Below are 21,665 nucleotides of genomic sequence, written 5' to 3' on the forward strand. Positions count from 1 at the left end.
GATGAAGTTAAGGGAGCACTAACTGAACTTGATAAACAAGACTTGAAGGGCGCGCACGTTGCAAAGTCGTCTGGAAAGACATGCTGCGTCTGACCGGTAACGGGTTGTTATGGCCAAATAAGTAAGTAAATTATTTTTTAATCATTTTAAAATATTATTTCTATTTATTATATATAAGTCCTACATCGTTACAAGTGAAGCTCTAAACTATTATGAGTAGTAAACATATAAATAAATGAAATAACTAAACATATCATTTATAAATTTAATAAGCTTTGAAAATTGAAAAAAAATCTATGTACTTTTTAGATAAAAATTTTTTTTTCAAATATAAGTTAGAATATTTCTCAAGTTTATCTCTCAAGTTTTTACATTTGCTAAAATTTAAGGTTAAAAAATCTAAATTAATAACGGTTCTGAATTGTAAGTAATGATACGAGTATTGTATTATTCATATTACAAAAAGTCCATATATGCTAGATTTTATCTCAAAGATTTAAAATATTTATAAACATTTTACTATATGTGAAAATGTTGACCAAAAGATTATAGAAAAGAATATTTATATTGTCTATGCTATAATTTAGAGCATAGTCTAGAGTTAATATTAAACACTACATCTAATATTTAAAAATAATTGATAACTCCAATATTTACTATAGCTTAAATGTAATTAAATACAAATATAGAAAATTTGTACAAGATTAATACCAGGATATTTGCTCCATTCTTATGTTGTCAACTAATTATGTCAATTAATATCTCAGAGAAGATCTCTTCAATTGCTGGTATTTTTTTAATTTTGAAGAATTTTATATCAGTGAAACCATATTTTATATATTTTTTATATTAAATATGACTTCAGTTCTTCTTTAAGTGTAGTCTACACACTTACAGTCTTGAAGTCTTACATGTATATAAGAAAAAGTTAATAACATAGTAATGCTCCTTCTTCTTTAACAATACCTTTATTTCTTTTTTAATTTAGTAACGTTTCCATCTAACCTACAAGTCAATTTTGGTATCTAGAATGACACGAACCCAAAAATTAACTACACCATGGCGAATTCGTACCAAAGCTATACTTAAGACTAGAAATAAGGAAGCAAGGTTTACATCATCCTCTGCTGAAAGTTCGAAAATGAAAGCAAAAATCAAAGAAATCATAGTAAAAAGCATCAACTTAATCGAAAATATGGATGACCCAATATTGGTAAGAAAAAAAAATTTTCAAGGAAAACGTAAAGGAGCTTGTAAAATTATTAAGAGTAAAACTCATCACAAAGAATTACAAAAAAAGACTAAACGAAAACAAAAAGCTAATATAAAAAACCCTATTTCTTCTTGTGAGTCTTCTGATTTACCGGCGCCTAGAAAGAGAAACAAACCAGAAGACAACCAAGTAATTGGGCCTACCAGAGGCGTTAAACGTAAATTAGCTGATGTAAATGGAGTAGAACAAAATGAAAATGTTGAATTTAATGCTCCCGCACAGAAGAGACAAAAACGTGATGTTGATACCAATATTGTTCAGCTATATTATCCTAAATCTAAACAGAAAAGAATGATTGCCAAAAAAAAATATTTGTCGCGTCGGGAAGAAATACGTAGCACTCCTCCATTGACCAGAGCACGAAAACGAATGATGCCCCAGGAAAAATTATGGGAATTTATTGACCCGCCGAAAAGACGTTGAACTGTGAACCTCAAAGTTTATAAAAGGTTATATGAATTTAATTTCACAAAAATGTATCTTACTTATTGATATTTTAAACAGACTTATGCAAAATTTAGAAACTGAAAAAAAAACCTCAAAATTCAAAAATGTGATCTATAATCGACTATGCGAAATCTTTCAATAGAATTATATATAATTTTTAATTTCAACAAAATTTTATTAATAAAAATTTGGGGTATATAATGAAGAATATTTTACACTAGCAATATTAAACTAAAAAAGTAACACACAACATAATTATGTAAAATACCAAGTCAAAAAATGTTAATCAATCAAAGTACGCCGAAAAAATCATTTCATATATATTCCTTGAAATATAAAACTATTAAATCAAAAATAGGTCGGACCCTCCCTTCTGAAAAATGTAACTGAAAGCCACAAGTCAACGAAACCTATTTTATATACAAAAAATGTCAAAAATCAAATTCCTTTTCAAAACATGATTAGTATAAAATAAGTATAGCATAAAATCCTGGAATAATTATTATAAAAAATTAAATTATGGTATACAAATATATTTATTATTCCTTTAATGCTCGTATATGAAAATTACAAAAAGGTAAGAAATAATTAGTCAGCTCCTTCCAGATGACAGGATATATTGTTGACCACATAAATTTTGTAAATATTTCGGTACAGAGATTCAATAATATAAGCCACTGGTCTGCTTAAATATTCGATTAATTCATTCGTTTCCTTAGGTCTAATATAGACTCAGTATTTAACTTGTGATGAATGAAAATAAAACACCAAAAAAATCAGACGTCTAATTCTAAAAAATAATTACAATTTGATTCAAAACAATCGAACTAAAAATTATGACTATTTAAAACAATATATGCAATTAATTAGTAATAAGTTATGTAATTATCATCCAATTTATCGTAGAACTTTAACATACAGCAATAAAGATGAGAAGGCGCAACGATATTCAGATATATGTGTGATCCCTCTTAAACATGAGAGAGAGGAACGATACATATATAGCGATCTCAGTGCGATTCTCTACAGAGATATTAGTCTAATAATAGAATTAATGAGAGCAAGGACCTTCAATTTTATTTTAAAACATTTTTACTGCAGCTGCAAAAAACTATATGGATAGCGATTTACGTCAGCTTTCTGATAATCCAACTGCGTATCCAAAGTATATTAAATATTATAAGCACTTATTAAAGGAACTGTGGCTTCTTACAGTGAAAGTTACTGGTCATTTACTTTCTTTAGAAATAATACTTCATCTTTTCATGCATACTGATTATTTTGCTATTTTCATCTCTTCATCCAACTTTATCTATTTTGCAGTTTCATTGGTATATTTTATTGGTACGATTATAATTAATTTCTACGTCTATTGTATCATCTGTAATCATTCCAAGGCTAGCTCTAATTTGAGTAGAAAGTACGAAGTGGAGATGAACAAGTTATCATACAAATTATATCTTAAGTTTGTCAAATTAGACAATTTTTTAGTTTGGCTAATATTGTCAAAATCTTATATATACAATTAATCCAACAATTTTCAATTATTTTCAATAATTTTGAGACTTTGCGAATATGTGTATTATGGAAAAAATACCTCATTAGCAGTAAGCTTTCTATCAGAGTTCGTATTTGCGTACCCATGAGCGGCTCATTTTGGCTCATTCTGCTCACGGCTCATGAGCCGGCAAAAAACTCTTTTCATACGATGGCTCACGCTCACGAGCGAGCCCAACTACAGAACTCACGCTCACGCTCACGAGCGAGAGCCGCCATTAAGTTATAAATGGGCTCACGCTCGTGAGGAAGAGTATGAGCTGCGGCTCATGAGAGCTTTTGTGCCCAATTTAAGATTTTGCTATTATTTTTTTTTGTGAAAACATGTCATTAAAAAGATTAAAAATATTAATTAATAATATTAAAAATTAATTAACTTAAATATGGTAATAATCAAAGTTGCTAAAATAAATAAATACATTTTTATTGTTTATTTGTGAAAAATAATAATATTTTATAAATTTGTTTTTCAAATTCAAAATATCAAAATATATTTTTACATATAACGTTTATAAAAATAAATAAAGCAAATAAACTAATAAATCGCTTTTTATTAAACAGTTGAGCTCATGAGCTCTTTGCTCATGAGACCTCATAGCAGCTCTTCAATATGAGCAACTTGAAGGCTCACGCTGGTGAGCAGCTCTTCAATATGAGCCGATTATGGGCTCACGCTCATGAGCCAATTTTGGGCTCACGTAAGAATTGGCTCTTGCTCATGAGACTGAGCTGCTCATGAGTGAGCAAGTAACCCTGCTTTCTATAACACATTTTCCGACAAATTTTGTTTCCATTTTATTTTTGCTAAAAGTTGGTTATTTTTGCTATCTCTGCTTTTTTTTTGGGATGGTTGTGAAAAGCATCGATAATTATATTGTAAAACTTTCACCCACTAGAACCACCTCTTAGAAATTAATGGAGAAAATTTCCACCACTTTCCCGAAAAGCAATGGATGAAACTTCATTCGCTTCATTAAGGGTGAAGTATAAATAAATAGGCTAAGTATTTGGAAATCCAGGTTTATCTAACCCAGAAAGCGTGTGCGTGGTATAAGGGATAAAGTGGTATAAAGTTTTGCCAATTTTTGTAACGTAGACTAATTTCTACTAAACTTGTTGCAAACTATTATGCAGCAAATAAAATAAAATAGTACGAGCAATATTTCTCCCATAAACTTTATTAAACAAAACAGTATATTTTAATAAACAAATGGGTTTCACTATTTTTAACAAATTTCATCAAGACATCAAATTTTGACTATTATTTATTTATTATTTGCTATCATATCATGCTTTAATACAAGAATCAAGAGTACTATTAAAATAGTAGACTGGTACAATAGAAGACTGTTCTTATATATTTCAAAAAAAAAATATACAAAAACTGTCCTAGTTTTTACTAAATATCCAAGCAATTATATAGTTTTTTTCAGCATTTATATAATTAAAAATAATATTGACCACTTCTATAAATTGAAAATACAGTTGCATAATGTTAACTTTCTAGACCATTCCGCGATCTTCCCTTTTCTGTATGTTTTCTTTGGATTCACTCGAGTATCAAAAAGGAAAGGTTTTTCTCATTCATATATATAATATGTGTAGAGAGTATCATTTTACCACATTCAAAACGTGGAGAATCTTATAAGATTAGAAATCGTTCAATATACAAATTATTGAATAATATAAATAAATAATTTAATATATCTAAAAATAATCTAGTCTTCATTAAAATTCAAAAACTGATAGCTTGTAATTCTTAAAATATGTATTTACATTTTATATAGTAAAGCTTGGAAAATTTTTATGTAGATCGTTTTAATTTGTCCAAATTATATATTTTATATACGTAAAAACCGAAGACAGTTTTATAACTTTCAATATTTGCAAATTACGTTTAAATATAAAGGTCTTATCTGTTATGATATTTTGGGAACAAAAGGTAAGTACTTAAGTGGGTCTTGAAGTATTAAGTCAATAATGTGTTTTATATTCTTTTGTACAGCACTTTAAAATTCCAAGATTAAAAAACTACAGCAAGTTTTTATGTATATTTGTTATTCCCAAAAACTAGTTAGTTCATAGACTACCATAGTTAAATATACATATTTTTTATTTTACCTAATTTTGGCCTTTGCACAAAAGTCTTTCAAAAATTTGAAATATTAGGGTTGGATACAGCAAGAACAGTAGCTCTACCGACCTAGAACAGTGCAATCTTTTACTTTTTTTAGTTCTTTTCTGAGTTCGAGCAACCAGCAGTATGAATTACAAAAGTTTCGATAATAAAACACTTTGGATATGCTCGAAAGATGGAACTTCCATCTTTAAACGATAATTCTATTTTGCTAAGTTCCTGCGCGCTCTTCATATTCCATCACACGATAACCCCATTTTGCTGTACCAAATCTTTTTACTCATTCGTGTCTCGATGGTAGGATTGCGAAAATAGTTCATTGGAATTCATTTTCAGGAGAAGAATAGTCAATACCTATATTTAATTTTTTGATATCCCATAATATTACTCTAATATTAAAATTATTATATTAATTAAGTAAACATATTTTTACGTAGGCAATACTAACTAGAAGCGTTGTTATAGATCATATATTGTTTTATATTCTCTTCCATTTTCACTAATAATAAAAACGTTCATTAGCTTCACATAGCATGTTTCCTCTCACACAAACGGACGCAGACGATGGGTACCTAATTTATTATTTATTTATTTATTCATATATTTGTGTAGTTATTTTTTCTATAGTTTTTTTGTTATTTTAGTTGTTCGTTCTGCATATTTTTCTTTGTGCTTAAAACTCCAGCTTCTGGAGATTTGTCACTGTCACGGCCTCATAACCATATCATAGTTACAAAACTATGCCCTCAATATATTGTTCAGTTATTTAGTTATTTTTACATTAATTGAGTCAGGTTATTGTATGTGGGTAAGATAAGCCATCATTTTTTAGAGAGTGATAGGGCTAAGTAAATCTACGGTGCTCATTTCCAATGGCTAACCACCACTTTGATTCAGGTTTTGTGATTGAACAATATGCTGAGGGCATGGCTTTGTAACCATGATATGGTTAAGAGGCCGTCACAGTGACTAAACTCCAGAAACTGGAGTTGCACAAAGAAATAGTATGCAGATTGACATTGAAACCTTTAAAAATTATAAATTCAAAATTTTTCTAATTTACGCAGTAAGCATAGAAACATTAGTAACAAAATTACCTCTAACATATTATTTAGAATATTTATTAAAAAATTTTATTTCTTGTAGAGAAAATTATATATTTTCTACAACTTAAATTATCAAGAAAACTTACAAAATAAGGATTTCTTGCAAGTCTGAATAGTTGGTAAGCAATTTTGTGTAAAATTATTTATTTATAATAATGTTTTGAACCTTTATTGATTAGTTTTTGTAGAAATTTGCAAAAACAATTCAGAATTCAGAAGATTAAATGATTTGAGAATCGGATTTGTAAGTAGCAATTTTTTTTTTAATTTACTTCACTATTTATTCTAATATATTACATTAAAGCACTATTACGTTTCAAAAATTCTTAAACTTTTTAAAATTCATATATTCATAAGAATATAGTTTTTCAAATCAAGTTTTTTGAAATTCAATGGTCGAAATACCTGGATCTAACATAAAGCAATAATGATATATTAACGAATTAAAAATTGTGTAAATTATAGTAATTATTTGTTTGAAAATATATATTATACACAATTTAAACCTTTCAACCTTAGTTATACTTTATATACCCCTTAATAGACATCTAATATGTCTTTATTTATGGGTTCGGAAATTATAATGTTTCGAGTTAAACATTTTTGAAGAAACTCTGCTTTTATTTTACATTGTTGGAAAAGTTGAGAATTTCGCTGAATTATTTAAAAAATAAAACCAAATTTTTCATATCAAAAATCACTAATATTTCTTCAAGTGTATAAACTTTATGTATGGAAATGATCTATTTATTTCTGTTTTAACAATAATTTTTTTTTATCTTTACAGTTTAGTAAAGATATATATTAAGCCTCTCTTCGTATCTAAGATGAAGCAATCCAAAATTATTGCTAAACCATCCCCGCCAATCCGTGCCAAAGTTATTAAAACGATTCATAAGGCTAAAAAAAATAAAGCGAAATATACATCTACGTCAATTTCTGTAAGTAGTTCAAGAATAGATATAAAAGTTAAAGAAATGCTCTTAAAAACGGTGAATACATTTGAAAATATGGACGAACTATTATTGGTAGGAAAAAAAAACTTGCAACAAAACCGTAGGGAAAAGATTAAAAGAAATCAGAGTAAACCTCATCTCGAAAAAATAGAAAAAAAGACTCAGCGAAAAAGAAAAGCTAATATAAAAGATGAAATTTCTTCTTATGATTCTTCTGATTCACCGATGCCTAGAAAGAGAAGGAAACCAAATCACATCGAAGTAATTGGGCGTACCAGGGGCCCAATTAAACGTAAACTAGCTGATGTAATTGGAGTAGAGCAAAATGAAAATGTTGAATTTAATGCTCCCGCACAGAAGAGACAAAAACGTGATGTTGATTGCAATATTGCCGCACAGAAGAGACAAAAACGTGATGTTGATACCAATATTGTTCAGCTATATTATCCTAAATCTAAACAGAAAAGAATGATTGCCAAAAAAAAATATTTGGCGCGTCTGGAAGAAATACGTAGCACTCCTCCATTGACCAGAGCACGAAAACGAATGATGCCCCAGGAAAAATTATGGGAATTTATTGACCCGCCGAAAAGACGTTGAACTGTAAACCTCAAAGTTTATAAAAGGTTATATGAATTTAATTTCACAAAAATTTATCTTACTTATTGATATTTTAAACAGACTTATGCAAAATTTAAAAACTGAAAAATATTCCCAAAATTCTAAAAAATGTGATCTAAAATTGACTTTAGGTAATGCCGAATCCGTCAGCCAAATTATATGCAATTTTTAATTTCAGCTAATTTTAAAAAAAACACTCATATAATAAAGATAATTTTTTATTTAATTTTATTTTATTATAACTGAAAAAGTAACAACATATTTATGTCCAATATTACGAATCAAATAAACCGAAATAAAGCAACTCATAAATATCCTTTGAAATATAAAAACTATAATGTCAACAATTTTAAAGCCAATTCATATGAGAAGGTATAACGATGTGTGTGCTCCCTCGTAAACAAGAAAAAGCCTAGCGATCTCATTTAGATGCTCCGCAGAGATATCAGTGTTAGTAGAATTGGTGATTGGTTTTGGAGTGTTGGAGCGCAAGTCATGCAGTGACATTGAATATTCTTTTTAATGATTAGTGCAAATCTCAATAAATGTGTAGGAAATTACTTTATATCTACTTGCCTAATTTAAAAGTCTTAGTAAGTTTACAGATCTTCCTTGAAATGCATTTCAAATTTAATTAAAAGTTTTAAACATTTATATATAAGAACAATCCACGGCCTCGTACTTTGATGCCTTATTTATTGTTAATATATACGAAGTCGCTTTTAGGAATAGTTTTGGGTATAAGCAAATATTATATGTATTTAATTTATATTGGATAACTTATTTCTGTCTTACAGTTTATTTGTGACTCTTCATAACAAGCTTGTTCCGCAATAGTTGTAGAATTTTAATATAATATTATTTTCGCAACTATATACTAGGGACTTATCGATCATAATAAATGAATATACTCTAGTAAAATAATAAATTTAACCTTTGTACCAAGATTTTTTGAGTCAATAACTGCAATTTAATAAGTAGATAAGTCTCTTCTTACTGTGAAAGTTACTCGTAATAATTTAGTTTTCTATAACCTACACCCGGGGTAGAAGACATGTTTTGCACTGAGGGCATGGGTTTGAAGCCATTGAAGTGGATATGGGATAATGAGCGTGACAGCACTCCATCTGCTTATTGGCGACTGAAAATCTGGATACCAAACTAAAAATAAAATGTGTTTGATAAATCTCTTGATCTAAGATTTTAGTTTTTGAAACACTTTAGTGTTAGAACAACTGTATCATTTACAATCATTCCTATAGCTCCTAATTGGAGGAATATATCTGATTTAAACAGAATATGGTGACAAAGATACTGCCCTAAATAATCAGTTTTAATTTTATCAAACTCACTAATTTATTAGTTATGTTTATAATATTGATTTGTAATATACCTATAAAGAAGGAATGATTTTTTCCTAATATATTACAAAAACATTTGTGATTATTTAGATTGATTAACTATGTATTTAATAACAAACTACACTAATGCATCTATAAACTTTTTGTGATCTGCTTTAATATAATTTTTTATAGGATTTAAAATTTAAAAACTAATATAGACAAAATCTATACAAACTAACTAAAAATATTAATATTTATTTACTTTAAAAATAGATGTTTTGTACTTATCTAGCGAACATTTTTTTATACAACCCATGGTAGTTTTCGTAAACAGATCTAATTTTCATAATATAATATAAGTAATTAAATTAGCAATCAATTTTTTTATTGTTTATTATTAATTTTTATATATCTTCACTGAGAACTAAACTAGTTGGCAGTACATCCCATAAATCTTTTAGTTTATAACCATCACGTAATTTTTCCATAGCAAAACCCAATTCTTTACAATAAATTGGTTCGCGTTTTGGTATTTCACCTGCTCCAGCCAGACAGCCCTCAGCCAAATAAACATTCAATTTTGAATTAATTTCACGCTCCTGTCTCTCGTCAATTTCTTGAAATTCATCAATTTTAAATTCTTCTTGTTGGCTATAATTAGCATTGCGCTTCTGTTGTTCTACATAATTATATTGCACCCCGAAATTGGGATTATCTGCATAGATAGTATGTAATGATGTCAGTTCCTTGAAGATTTCGTTAAGTCGTTCGGGTGGATCAATACGAAAACCCAGTACATAACTGCCACCAGTTTCTGAAGTTTGAATTACAAGTGCAGGTCCATATTTAGACTCCCTTAGACGTATCTTAAAAATCATTAATAAATGTATATAATAAACTCTTATATATTTATTATTTTTACTTTAAATACTTACATTTTCAATTTGTAAGTATGGTAGGCTTATATTAAAAGTTTCATTAGCATCCGCAAACCATACTAGACGAATATTTGTAACCACAAAACAACCCAAATTACCCTGATCACTTGATAGATTCCAAACACCATGCACATTACTAAAGACCTGTTCTTGTGGTAATATTATAAGCTGACCTCCTTGTACAATAGCACCACGTAATTTTAAATCCCGATATAAATAAGTCCGTTGGTATAATCTAGTATAAATAAAAGTTTTTTATTTAATGTTTTTATAGTGAGCCAATCAAGTATTCTTTACAAGCAAATTTAATAAATAATAAACAAATAAAAAATCTTATGTACTCACTGATGTATTTCGAAAACATTTGCAAATATGGGTTCATGTTTTCGTGCAGTTTCTCCGGATACATCGGCAAATAAAAATTCAAAACGTGTATTTCCACTAACAGCTAGTATATATAGTGCTATGGTATGACCACGTATTTTATTCACAACAGAACGTGTATTTAGAGTAGATATACGTCCATATCCAATAGCTAAATAAGTTATTAAAATAAACTATATATTAAATTTTATAATATTTGAATTCAGTTCTTAAAGATAGTAATAATATATTGTATACATAATATTGGATAATTAGTACTAGAAATTTTCTCTGATGGAAAAGAGGGTGTGAAATGGTCGAAAAAAAGTTTAACTATAAAACTATTAACTTTATAAAAATCATTTTTTACAATTTTTCTACTCTACTAATATATATAATATATACAGAACTTACCAAACAAATTAAACTCAAATTGAAAACCAAATATACTTATAGATGTATAAGAAAGACAAAACTTCTTATATAATAAAGAAAACCCATGTGGGAGACAACGTGTTGCCTAATCGGTAAACAAACCTAAAATAATATATACTATTATGATTGATAGAAATTGTTCTTTATGTACTCGTATTCAATTGTGAATCTTACTCGCACCTTTTTGATAAACTGCTACATATGTCTGAACTACGACTGGCATTACCATGGGTATAACGAAATGAGAGGAGAGTTCCTGAAGCCACAATAACATTTTATAAGAACAGCTAGAACCATGAGGTAATTTTATAGAAACTGTAGTAATTATAATTGAATAAAAGTTTAAGGATAAAAAAAATAAGGAATTTTTTAAAGTCATTGACATCACACAAAACCAAAGAGTTTTTGTTGCTATTGTTGTTATAACCTTGGAGATTTTAAAAGTAAACACTTGCTAGGATAAAAGTAATTACATAAAGTGCTAGATAGGGGAAGGGCTGGATACTATGTGGGTGGAAGAAAGTGCTGGGTGTGAAATGTTGAAACTAGTTTCAATCCAAATGAAGAAATCTTACCACATCAATGTAATGAAGCTATTGATAATGCTGAAATTATGTGTGCGGTGGAACACAAAGCATTAGATTATATCCAAACTTCAATTAGGTTCTGCTATCCATAGAAAATACCTTTCACCTCACGCGATTTTTTGAGGGAAAAGAATTTTTTTTTAAGTTTTCTTTTGGCTCCCTTTTTAAATAAATACAAGTAAACTTTATAAACTATCTACTATATCCACAACTTTCCTGACAATTGTAAACTTATTTAAAAATATAGCGAGGTGGTGTTCATACTTTTATATACATATATTGCAGTAGTGAGATTTTACTAAATAATAAAACTGATTTATATTTATAATGAATTTAAAATTAATTATAAAAATTTAAAAGGGCTATGTTTAACCAAAAATGTATACTTTAGACAAGTCAACTTCACATCAAAGTCTACAGGTCTGCAGATCAGTAACTTATTGTGGAATAAATCAATATATAGTCAAAATTAAAAATTAGATAAAAACTCGAACACACCGATGCATGTATGGAAATTCAGACAACTGTCGATTGAAATACTTGATTCATTAAATCACCTAATAAGAACTTTTTCCAGAGCTATGTTCATTAAGCAATTAGAATAAATTTTTTTCTATAAAGCTCTAAAAGCTGGAGTTTTGAGCACAAAGAAAATGTATACATTATTTGTTAAGCGTATATTGTTAAATCAATATTAATTACAAAAAACTGTGACTTACACAAATTAAATTTCTTATGCACCAATGAATGCCAAATAATTCTTAAATTAGTTGCTAATAGCCGTCCTGTATCACCAGGATTGCCTTTAGTATCTTCAATGTGGTGTATTGTACTTAGCACCACTTCACCTTTTCGTAGGTTGTTTTGTCTACAGAAAAAAAATGTTAATTTTAATTACTATGTTATAAATTATTATTTTATAAATAAATCTTAAACATTTCTTAAAGATTTAAACTTAACTTACATATTTGCTGTATCAAATTTCACTTCTTTGTCTTCCCACAAAATTTTGTCACCTAAGGATTCCATCTTTAAAATTCAAGTCTCCTTTATTTTAGTAATAACTTAAATTGTTTACCTAATTGAAAAATAATAAAATATAGTTTAAATATATTTTAATAATATTTTATTTTTTTTAATTCAAATGAACACCTTAAATATTTCTGTTTTTAATTCGTCGTTGCCATGGAAAAAAATCGTAAAAGAATTCATAGCAAAATTAAGTGATGGCTGATAAGGAGTGTTTTAATACGTATTTTAATACTACATACTATTATTAAATATTTAATAAGAAAATTATTCAACTATGTTGTATACATATACATAATTATTTTAATTTATATTATAATATTCTTTACACAATATAATATATTTACATATATGTATATTAAAATCAGATCCGAACAGAAATATAGAATATTAACGTAAAGTCTTCCTTGTTGTGTGTCTGAAGTAAGATGTCGAGGTGAAAAAATGTATTAAGCTCAATCAAAATAATTCACCACTACTTAATTTTTGATCTACTTCTGGTCTTATTATAGCAGCAATCGAGTAATCGAGTATAGAGAGACATGTCTTATATATATACGACATGCGTTGCACATTGTTCCAGACACTCCAGAGAAAAAACAGTTTTACAATGTTAGGTTAATTTACATTATAAATGATATTTGTTATATGATAAATGATAGTTTATATATAAATGAACCTATTCAATAAAATTTTTGTAATATTACAACGAATAGTCATTAATAAAATACAACCTATCTTGCTTCTTTAAGTGTTAAAGTAATTACTTTTTAAATATTAATAAATTCTATCAAAACTACTATTTCTTTACAAAAGTGTAATATAACTACCAAAGAAAGTTACCAGCTATTATCGTAATATCAAACTATTCAGTGTTCTAACATATTATAGTTCAATGATATTTTGGTTCTCCATATTTGAAGTTTTAAACTATCAAATCTTTCTGTGCAAATTAGCAAAAACAATAACTAAACCAACATATCAGTGTTACTTTATACCAATCTGTAGGCTATTTACATCTATTTATTTATTATATTTTATAATATATCTATTTTTTTAGTTAAAATTCATTTGCTTTAATACTGTTTCACGTCTAATTTATTAATAAAAACGTTTTTATTCAAACATAATTATATCTGATTTACAAATAAATGCGAAAATTAATTATACAAATTTAAACAAGAATTTATGATTTTCTTTACTATTTTAAACAATCGCACACATATTTTTATTTCCAATATTTTTGAAAAGTTTTTATGATTTAAGAAGAGCATATTATAACAATTATGTGATTATTATATTATGGTATATATAAATTTTAATTTTATGTTACTTATAATAATTTAATTAAGTCTTTTTTTAATGAATTTTTATAAATTTATTTTTTAAAACACTAGCAAAGCTAAATGGAAATGTATAAAAATAAAATAAATTATTTTTTTGAAACAATACATATAGAATTTGTATATATAACTTTAAAGTTAATATTGCATATGACGTATTTAGAGGAATTATTCAATAGTATTTCACGGTTTACTTAAACTTATATAAATATATTTATTAAATTTGTATTTTAAAGTATAATTATATTATATGGTTGTAAAAAATATATATAAATAGTACAAATTATTATTGTTGTTGTTGTTGTTATCACCAAAACTATTCCTCAGTATTTTCTATATAGTTACAATTTCATCTAATTTACATTATGATTTGTGGCTCAGGAACACTGGCAGCGATACTTTTGTGAGGCAACACTTGTCCACCATTAATGTATATTTCATCTTTAACAATAACATCCTCACCCAACACAGTTATGCCTTCTAGGCGTACCCAACGACCGACAATGCATCGCCAGCCCACAATACAGGAATCAAGCCATGAATGCGATTTCACTATAGCACCTTTTAATATAGTCGAACGTTTAATGCAAACACCGTCTTCAATAACAGCATTTGGACCAATTGTTACGTTAGGACCAATTCGACAACCTTCACCAATTTTGGCAGTAGGATCAACAAGTACATTTCCAACAACTCCAGGGCCTGTATACAGTTGAGGTGATTGTTTTTGACGCAATGATGTCAAGTACAAGCACATACCTGCATGTTTAAATCAATACATATTTAATAAATTTGTTTTACTTGAAATAGTAGTTACATTTTTATAATAGGACAGAATACTTTTAAATTAATATAAGTTAGGTTAGGTTATATCAGCGATTCTAGGGGGATACACTTACGCCTATAGACCCAATGTACTATCGTATTACTAAAAATCTAAGGATTAAAACCATCTAGATGGCAAAGTTAATTAATATCAGTTTAGGAAAAATTGGCCAAAAACTAATTAGGTATGGAACACACAATATTTATAGAAGCTCTCTTGAGCAAAGAGCACTATGACCTTAAAGATGTTTTAAATTGTAATAAGAAGTAGCTAACCAAACAGAATGCCTTCTGCCTATTTAATGAGCTACAAAATACCTTTCGGTGAGCACCTCCTTATCGTCGATTTCAAGAACAATTGAACTGTTGAACAATTTTACAACAATATTCTACTTCTAACTTAGAACGGAGCATCCAACTACATAAAATAAGAAGGAGCGAATCTATTTACTAATCAATCAATTTTACAGATGACCGAATTCGTATTTTACTACATTCATTCATCTTAGCGCTTTTTAAATCTGTGAACTTTATTATAGAAATGTAAATAAATAAATTATTAAAAACGTAAATAAGTAAATTATTAAAAACGTGGCTTTTGAAGTATGTCGTTGTTTTAGTAGTCCGCTGGGAACTGCTTGTGTAGCCTTTTTGGGGCGTCTTGAACAGCGCTTTGTCATCGAGGTCGAACAGTGGCTCCGAAACATAGACCCCATCGTTCTTAGAATATTTTTTTTTAAGTATGCATGTATTATGGAAAACATATGTATATTATTGAAGATGCATGGATTCGACAAATCACCTTAACTTTTGCGACAAATTTTTTATTTGTAAAAAATAGCTTTAAAGTAAAATAGTAGTAATATTGTTAAATTTCAAAAGATAAATTTCCATTACTTTTCTGTGTTGGACTCTGCTTATAATGTTTTCATTAATTATAATCGGTACAAAAAAAAAAATAAGACCGGAAATTAATATCGGAAGCTAGTATTTGATAAATTACCCAACGATAATGGCAACAGACAACTTAAAATCACTTGACGTATTCTTAACGACTTTGAAAAATACGAATTCGTTATCGTAAAAACAAATACAACTACTAAGACCAACTAAGATATTTAAAAAAAATGTTAAAGTAATTAACTGATAAAGCGTAAAAAAAAAAATATCAAATGACTAACAAAAAAGTACCTGAAAAATAAATAAATTTAATGATTATAACTGTCAACAACACCTACCGGTCAAAAAATCTTTCGGTTGTCCTATATCCATCCAAAATCCCGTCAAATCCATAGCGTACAACTGCTTTTCATTAGCCATTACTGGAAAAATTTCCTTCTCGATAGATGTTGGTTTAATTTCAATACGATCCAATATGCTAGGATTAAATATGTAGATTCCAGCATTAATTTTATTGCTTACAAATTCCTGCGGTTTTTCTATAAAACTTTCTATGCAACCTTGATCATCGTACAGTACAACACCATACTTTGAAGGCTCTTCAACTTTTGTGACAACAATTGTACCTTCTTTTCCATGGTGTCGATGAAAGTTTTCAAGTTGTTTAAATGGAAAATCGCATATAACATCTGAGTTAAGCACAAAAAATGGATCATTGCTAGCTTTAAGTAAATGCTTTGCTAACGCTAGTGGGCCAGCAGTGCCCAGTGGTTCGGTCTCATGCGAAAATAGTAATTCAACACCTAGTTTTTCTGCTTCTTTTGTCAGTTCATGTTCCATTTGTTCAGCGTGATAAGAAACTGCCAATATAACCTGTTGAAGAAAACATTTAAGTAAATATCGACATGATATGTTTCAAGAATTTTCTTACTTGTTTACAACCCGCGCTGACAAGCGCTTCTAGCTGATGCAATAAAATTGGCTTATTCGCAAACTCCACTAATGGCTTTGGTGTACTTAAAGTTAATGGGCGCAATCGTGTACCATAACCCCCTACCAATATTAAGGCTCTTGTCCCTTTTTGTACTCCATCTCCGGCACCGCACATTTTTAATTTATTTCAATTTAAATTTATTAATTAATATTAAAAGTTGTAAACCTTTATGTGACCTACAATATTGTGACGATTGCTTGCATATATATTTTGTATGAACCTCAAGATTTTATTGCTGCTACGGTCTATTCAATTACTATACAAATTAGCTGATAAGGTTTTTTCCACTACTTTTCAAGACAAATCGGACCTGCCTTCCCTTTCTCTGACTACGCGCAACAATAAATTCTTCTTAATTGTTTTTTGCTCTCACCAATAAAATCATGCTACGTCAGGTGAATTGTTACTTATTGGATTAGTTATTTCATTATATACCACTTGTTGGACCATCACTTATAAATAGAATTCCAATAAATTATAATAATTCACTTCATTTACATTTTAATTTTTAATAATTTATTAAATTTAAACACTATCTTTATAGTTTGTTTACAAATGTTATTTCTCTCTAAAGTTCAACTCAAAATTTCATTCCAACAAAATAGAGTTTTTATGCCTAAAATCAGGGTTGTTACTTTTGGAAGAAATATTAAAATTTCCTTTTTTTGACAAACAGTAAATTAGAATAAATTACAATATTTTGTTTTTTAAGACCAACATATGTTCCATAATTATAAATAACATATGTTTTAAATTCAGAAATTTTTTTATTTAAATTGTGTAACATAAATTTTTCGTTTACTGTAGCCATAAGTTGTGTTGTTGTTGAATATTCATATTCATTCTTGAATATGAAAAACTACGTATATATATAACGTTTGTCCATCAACATTAAACATTAAATTTTATTTTTTTGATTGAAATTTTTTACGTTTTTGTTTAGTTTATTCCTCTAAAAATGTTCTACACATTTTCGTGTTCTATTATTTTCAAACTTAAATTTTCGATAGATCTTTACTTTTTGCATTTGGTTTTAGTCTTTGTAAACGAAGAGTTCTTTGCTTTCACTTAAACAACTCATTACTTCTTTTTTTTATTCTTTTATTAAAAAAAATAACACTGTACTGCAGTATGATAGCGACATAAGTGCACTCCGGCACACATTACATTTTTAATAATAGAGAGAAAAATAACACTGCACATGATGACGTCATAAAATAAAAATGCACCAGCACATATTACTGTTTTATATTTTAATTGCTTTATTAATTACCCAGCAATTCCCAGCAGACGAAAGTATCGATGCATCATCGATACTGTATCACCTTTAAGGAATCAATGTTGTACCATATATAACCTCAATATGTTGTAAAAATTTTGTGTTTTTTTGTATATAAATTCTTTGACTTCTCTTTTATATAATATATAATATTAATTTAATTATCATTTTTAAATAAATATAATAAAATATATATGTACATATATTCTTCACAAATATAAGTGACTGTTATTTGAATATGTTGATTCTTTGTTGATGCTTGTGGATGTTTTATAGCATCGATAACGATTCCCCTACAAAATTATATTAATTCCACCTTATAATTATATCAAGGGTATTCACTCTCTCTTGCAAGAAGCACGAAATGCAAAAATGCTATACAAACACTGCAAGAGTGCGAGAACACCTCTGTTGCAGAATTGCATCATCAAACTGAATCAGCTGTTTTTGCAGCCGTATCACATTGAGCAAAGAAAAATAAAAGTATAACAATGTCGCAAACAAGTAAAACACAAAAATATATAGATATTTTAATTGAAAATAGTGCTTACAATATTTTGACTGAAGGTATTAACATATAACATATTAATTCTGCTTCCTTCTGCAGAAATTCTATTATTTGGAGCACTTCCTACTCCGTCCACTTCTTGTGCGACTGCAACCTTTTTCTTTTAGTTGCTAGTGCTGTGTCTTCTATTTTTGTCTGAAAATAGTTAGAAAATTTTAAGGAACCAAAATTTGTATTATAGTACAACTAACTTGCTTTTCGCTACCAAACAAATTTAAAAATGAAAAGCAACAAATGTCAAAACAGCTGATTTCTGCCATTTTTGTTTTGTTGCAAGCAAATATACACAGATTTTAGTATAGGAAAATTGCAAAGAATTGCACGAAACTTTGTGTGTGTATTTTGTTGTTGTTAATTGCATGCTCGTACAATCTGTGCATTTCGTGCACCTTGCAATGAGTTTGCAAGAGAGTGTAAATACTCCTATTGATTCCACACACCTTATTTCACATCAAAAATCACCCCCGCAATGATGCTTTGAAGTATGAATATTTATGGATCAATATTTATGGATCTCATTTTACCAAAAAAAAGTTTTTTTTCTAAAATTGATATATCGAATAAATTATAAAAAAACCCGTCAAGTAATATTAAAGTAAAAGTTGTTCAATTGAGAATTTCCATATTAACTTATTTCTAACATTGTATTTTCAGATGATTTTTGTTTAAATTAATACAAACAATTATATATCTGATTTATTGATATCCCTTTTATGCACATTTTTGAAATATAAATCCCATTCAAAATTATAACAATTTTAAGTAAATACTATTTAAATCGAATAGGTTTTGTTTATACCATACATAATAAACTTGCTATAAGAAACAAGATTTAAATTAGAAAAAGAATAAGTCTTGTGTCAAATAAAAGAGATGGACACTTTTCCTTCATGAGCATGGCGAAATAGGGAAAATATTTGTTATTAGATTATATTCATCAACGAAATGGAATATCTTTAACACTTACCTTATCAGGAATTGCCGCTATATTGTTGAATAGCAGACCAATAGCGCACTTTTCACTCTAATTTTCATACATTTATCAAAGATTCAATATATTCTTGTTTAGCAAAAAATTCTGGAAATCGAGGATCCATGTACCATTAGTTCCAAAAAATTACATGATCTTTTATGGCCAACCTCACAGTCATGACTTAAATAAAAAAAAAAATAAAAAACAATTATAGGTTTTAAAAAAATATTGTATTTGACATCTGCTTGTTTTCTGTTTTTCTTCAAAATTGCCACGAGATCAATTTTGAAGAATTGATTGTTGTTATATTTAGTACTTTTGATATAGTTTATTCCACTTCCAAGGGAAGAGGTAGAGATTTATTTTCATGTTAAGTGCGACATATATTTTCGCTGCTAACATACACCATATAGTAGTTCAATTTGAATTAGCGATAAACGTGTAATACCATAATTTTTATTTTCATATTCACTGTCTCCATTTGGCATTCACTATTGTTTTATATATTTTAAAATATGTTATAGCAACTTCGAGTCAGAGTGCACTTTGTTATAGATATGCATTTGACTTCTTAATAAGTATAGAAATAGGCGTAGACAGCTTCTTGAATTACTATCTTTCATAATTCACTTTGGCAAAAAATTATGATTCATCAGTCCCGATCGTATAGTTTAGGAAAGTAGCACTATCCGACTGTTCGAATTTTATTTTTTGCTCGATGGAGATTAACGAATTAAGAATTTCTATTCCAATTTTGGTCTTCACTAAAAGACGCAGTATATCTACACACTTAGGGCGTGTGCGAGTTAGGCTAAGTTGATGCTAAACCAAATGGGAGATTTTTTGGGATATTTTGCACTGCACTCATTTAGTCATTTATTAACACGTATCGACACATCACTATATTATCGGCACAACTTAGAATTTCCGTCATTTAGAACGCAACTTAGCCTAACTCGCACACGTCCTTAGAATCGATTATAGCACATTCACACTGTCTCATTTAGGCACTTGCTCATTTATATTAATGAGTGAACACTCACAATCTAATGAACTCATTTTTGCAGCTGATACAACTTTTATAAACTTTTATAAACTTCATTTAATAATACATCCCATATAAAAATTTAATATATAATTGATATATAAAATCATTTTACATAACAATTGCATATTTGATTAAAAAAACGAAGATTTTATTAAATACTTTTCTTACAGCTCAGCTGTTGTTTGTTTACCTTTTGCATATAAAACATATGACACGTATTTCAAATATTGGTAATTTTCCTTGTGGGATGCATATTTCTAAGGGTTGTATGCGACATTTTTCGCCTTAAATTAACTGATTTATTAATAATGAGCTCATTTGTATAAAAGCTCTTGGTATGGTAAGTTATTCTCAATAGAAGCTATAATGAGCAAAACGTCGTAAATGAAACAGTGTGAATGTGCTATTGGCAGCACAGACTATCAAACATTATCGCAGTGTTCCAGCCCTTTGGGAACCAACACCTAATATATGTTAATATTATATTATTTGTTACAAATATGGTTTTTTCGACATGTTTAGATATACTTCAATATTTAATCCAGAGAGTTCTTCAAGGTTTGCAATTATACATATGTACAACATATATTCATTATGAATTCATTATTACTAATGTAGAAGGTTAACATTTTTTTATAATACTGAGATTCTCTGAAATGTATCAGAACACGTCAACAAACCTGTTAACTACAATTCTAGTTACGGGCTTGATCGTCACACATCCATTTAGCAATACAAAAAAATATTTTTAACACAAAATTAAAATACAATTATTTAATTTATTTTTAAATATTACCGGGCTTATGTCAATTATTTAATACAGGGCTGTCCAAACCAGATGCGATCGCGGGTGAATACAAATCATTGTACAGATTCATAGTAGTTTTCGACAAAAATAAAAATACGGTTATAATGTTAAATTTAGTTTTATTAATTTATCAAT

General features: G+C 28.2%; 4 protein-coding genes across 5 annotated transcripts; 2 read left to right on the forward strand and 2 right to left on the reverse strand.

The window, feature by feature from the left end:
* The first annotated feature begins 321 nt into the window (after window positions 1-321).
* On the forward strand, window positions 322-2,237 carry LOC119675035. The gene is made up of 3 exons (XM_038086208.1): window positions 322-423; window positions 989-1,722; window positions 1,778-2,237. Exon 2 carries the CDS (start codon window positions 1,031-1,033, stop codon window positions 1,694-1,696), a length of 666 nt encoding a protein of 221 aa, XP_037942136.1. The 5' UTR covers window positions 322-423; window positions 989-1,030; the 3' UTR covers window positions 1,697-1,722; window positions 1,778-2,237.
* Window positions 2,238-5,118: 2,881 nt separating this feature from the next.
* Window positions 5,119-8,324, forward strand: LOC119675034. 2 transcript variants are annotated; one of them, XM_038086206.1, is made up of 5 exons: window positions 5,119-5,219; window positions 6,561-6,639; window positions 6,700-6,764; window positions 7,308-8,102; window positions 8,158-8,324. In XM_038086206.1, the coding sequence occupies exon 4, from the start codon at window positions 7,348-7,350 to the stop codon at window positions 8,074-8,076; it is 729 nt and encodes a 242-aa protein (XP_037942134.1). In that variant the 5' UTR covers window positions 5,119-5,219; window positions 6,561-6,639; window positions 6,700-6,764; window positions 7,308-7,347; the 3' UTR covers window positions 8,077-8,102; window positions 8,158-8,324. The 2 variants fall into 2 exon arrangements, with proteins under 2 accessions (XP_037942134.1, XP_037942135.1); XM_038086207.1 differs by having other exon boundaries at window positions 6,709-6,764.
* Window positions 8,325-9,844: 1,520 nt separating this feature from the next.
* On the reverse strand, window positions 9,845-12,815 carry LOC119675732 (Bardet-Biedl syndrome 5 protein homolog). The gene is made up of 5 exons (XM_038086937.1): window positions 12,728-12,815; window positions 12,483-12,631; window positions 10,724-10,913; window positions 10,376-10,613; window positions 9,845-10,306 (listed from the first exon to the last, which is right to left on the reverse strand). The coding sequence occupies exons 1-5, from the start codon at window positions 12,790-12,792 to the stop codon at window positions 9,845-9,847; spliced, it is 1,104 nt and encodes a 367-aa protein (XP_037942865.1). The 5' UTR covers window positions 12,793-12,815.
* Window positions 12,816-14,366: 1,551 nt separating this feature from the next.
* LOC119675037 (mannose-1-phosphate guanyltransferase beta) lies at window positions 14,367-17,452 on the reverse strand. The gene is made up of 3 exons (XM_038086210.1): window positions 16,792-17,452; window positions 16,199-16,733; window positions 14,367-14,894 (listed from the first exon to the last, which is right to left on the reverse strand). The coding sequence occupies exons 1-3, from the start codon at window positions 16,966-16,968 to the stop codon at window positions 14,494-14,496; spliced, it is 1,113 nt and encodes a 370-aa protein (XP_037942138.1). The 5' UTR covers window positions 16,969-17,452; the 3' UTR covers window positions 14,367-14,493.
* Between the last annotated feature and the right edge of the window lie 4,213 nt (window positions 17,453-21,665).

Source organism: Teleopsis dalmanni, chromosome 2, assembly GCF_002237135.1.
Source record: "Teleopsis dalmanni isolate 2A chromosome 2, ASM223713v2, whole genome shotgun sequence".
Taxonomy (NCBI): domain Eukaryota; kingdom Metazoa; phylum Arthropoda; class Insecta; order Diptera; family Diopsidae; genus Teleopsis; species Teleopsis dalmanni.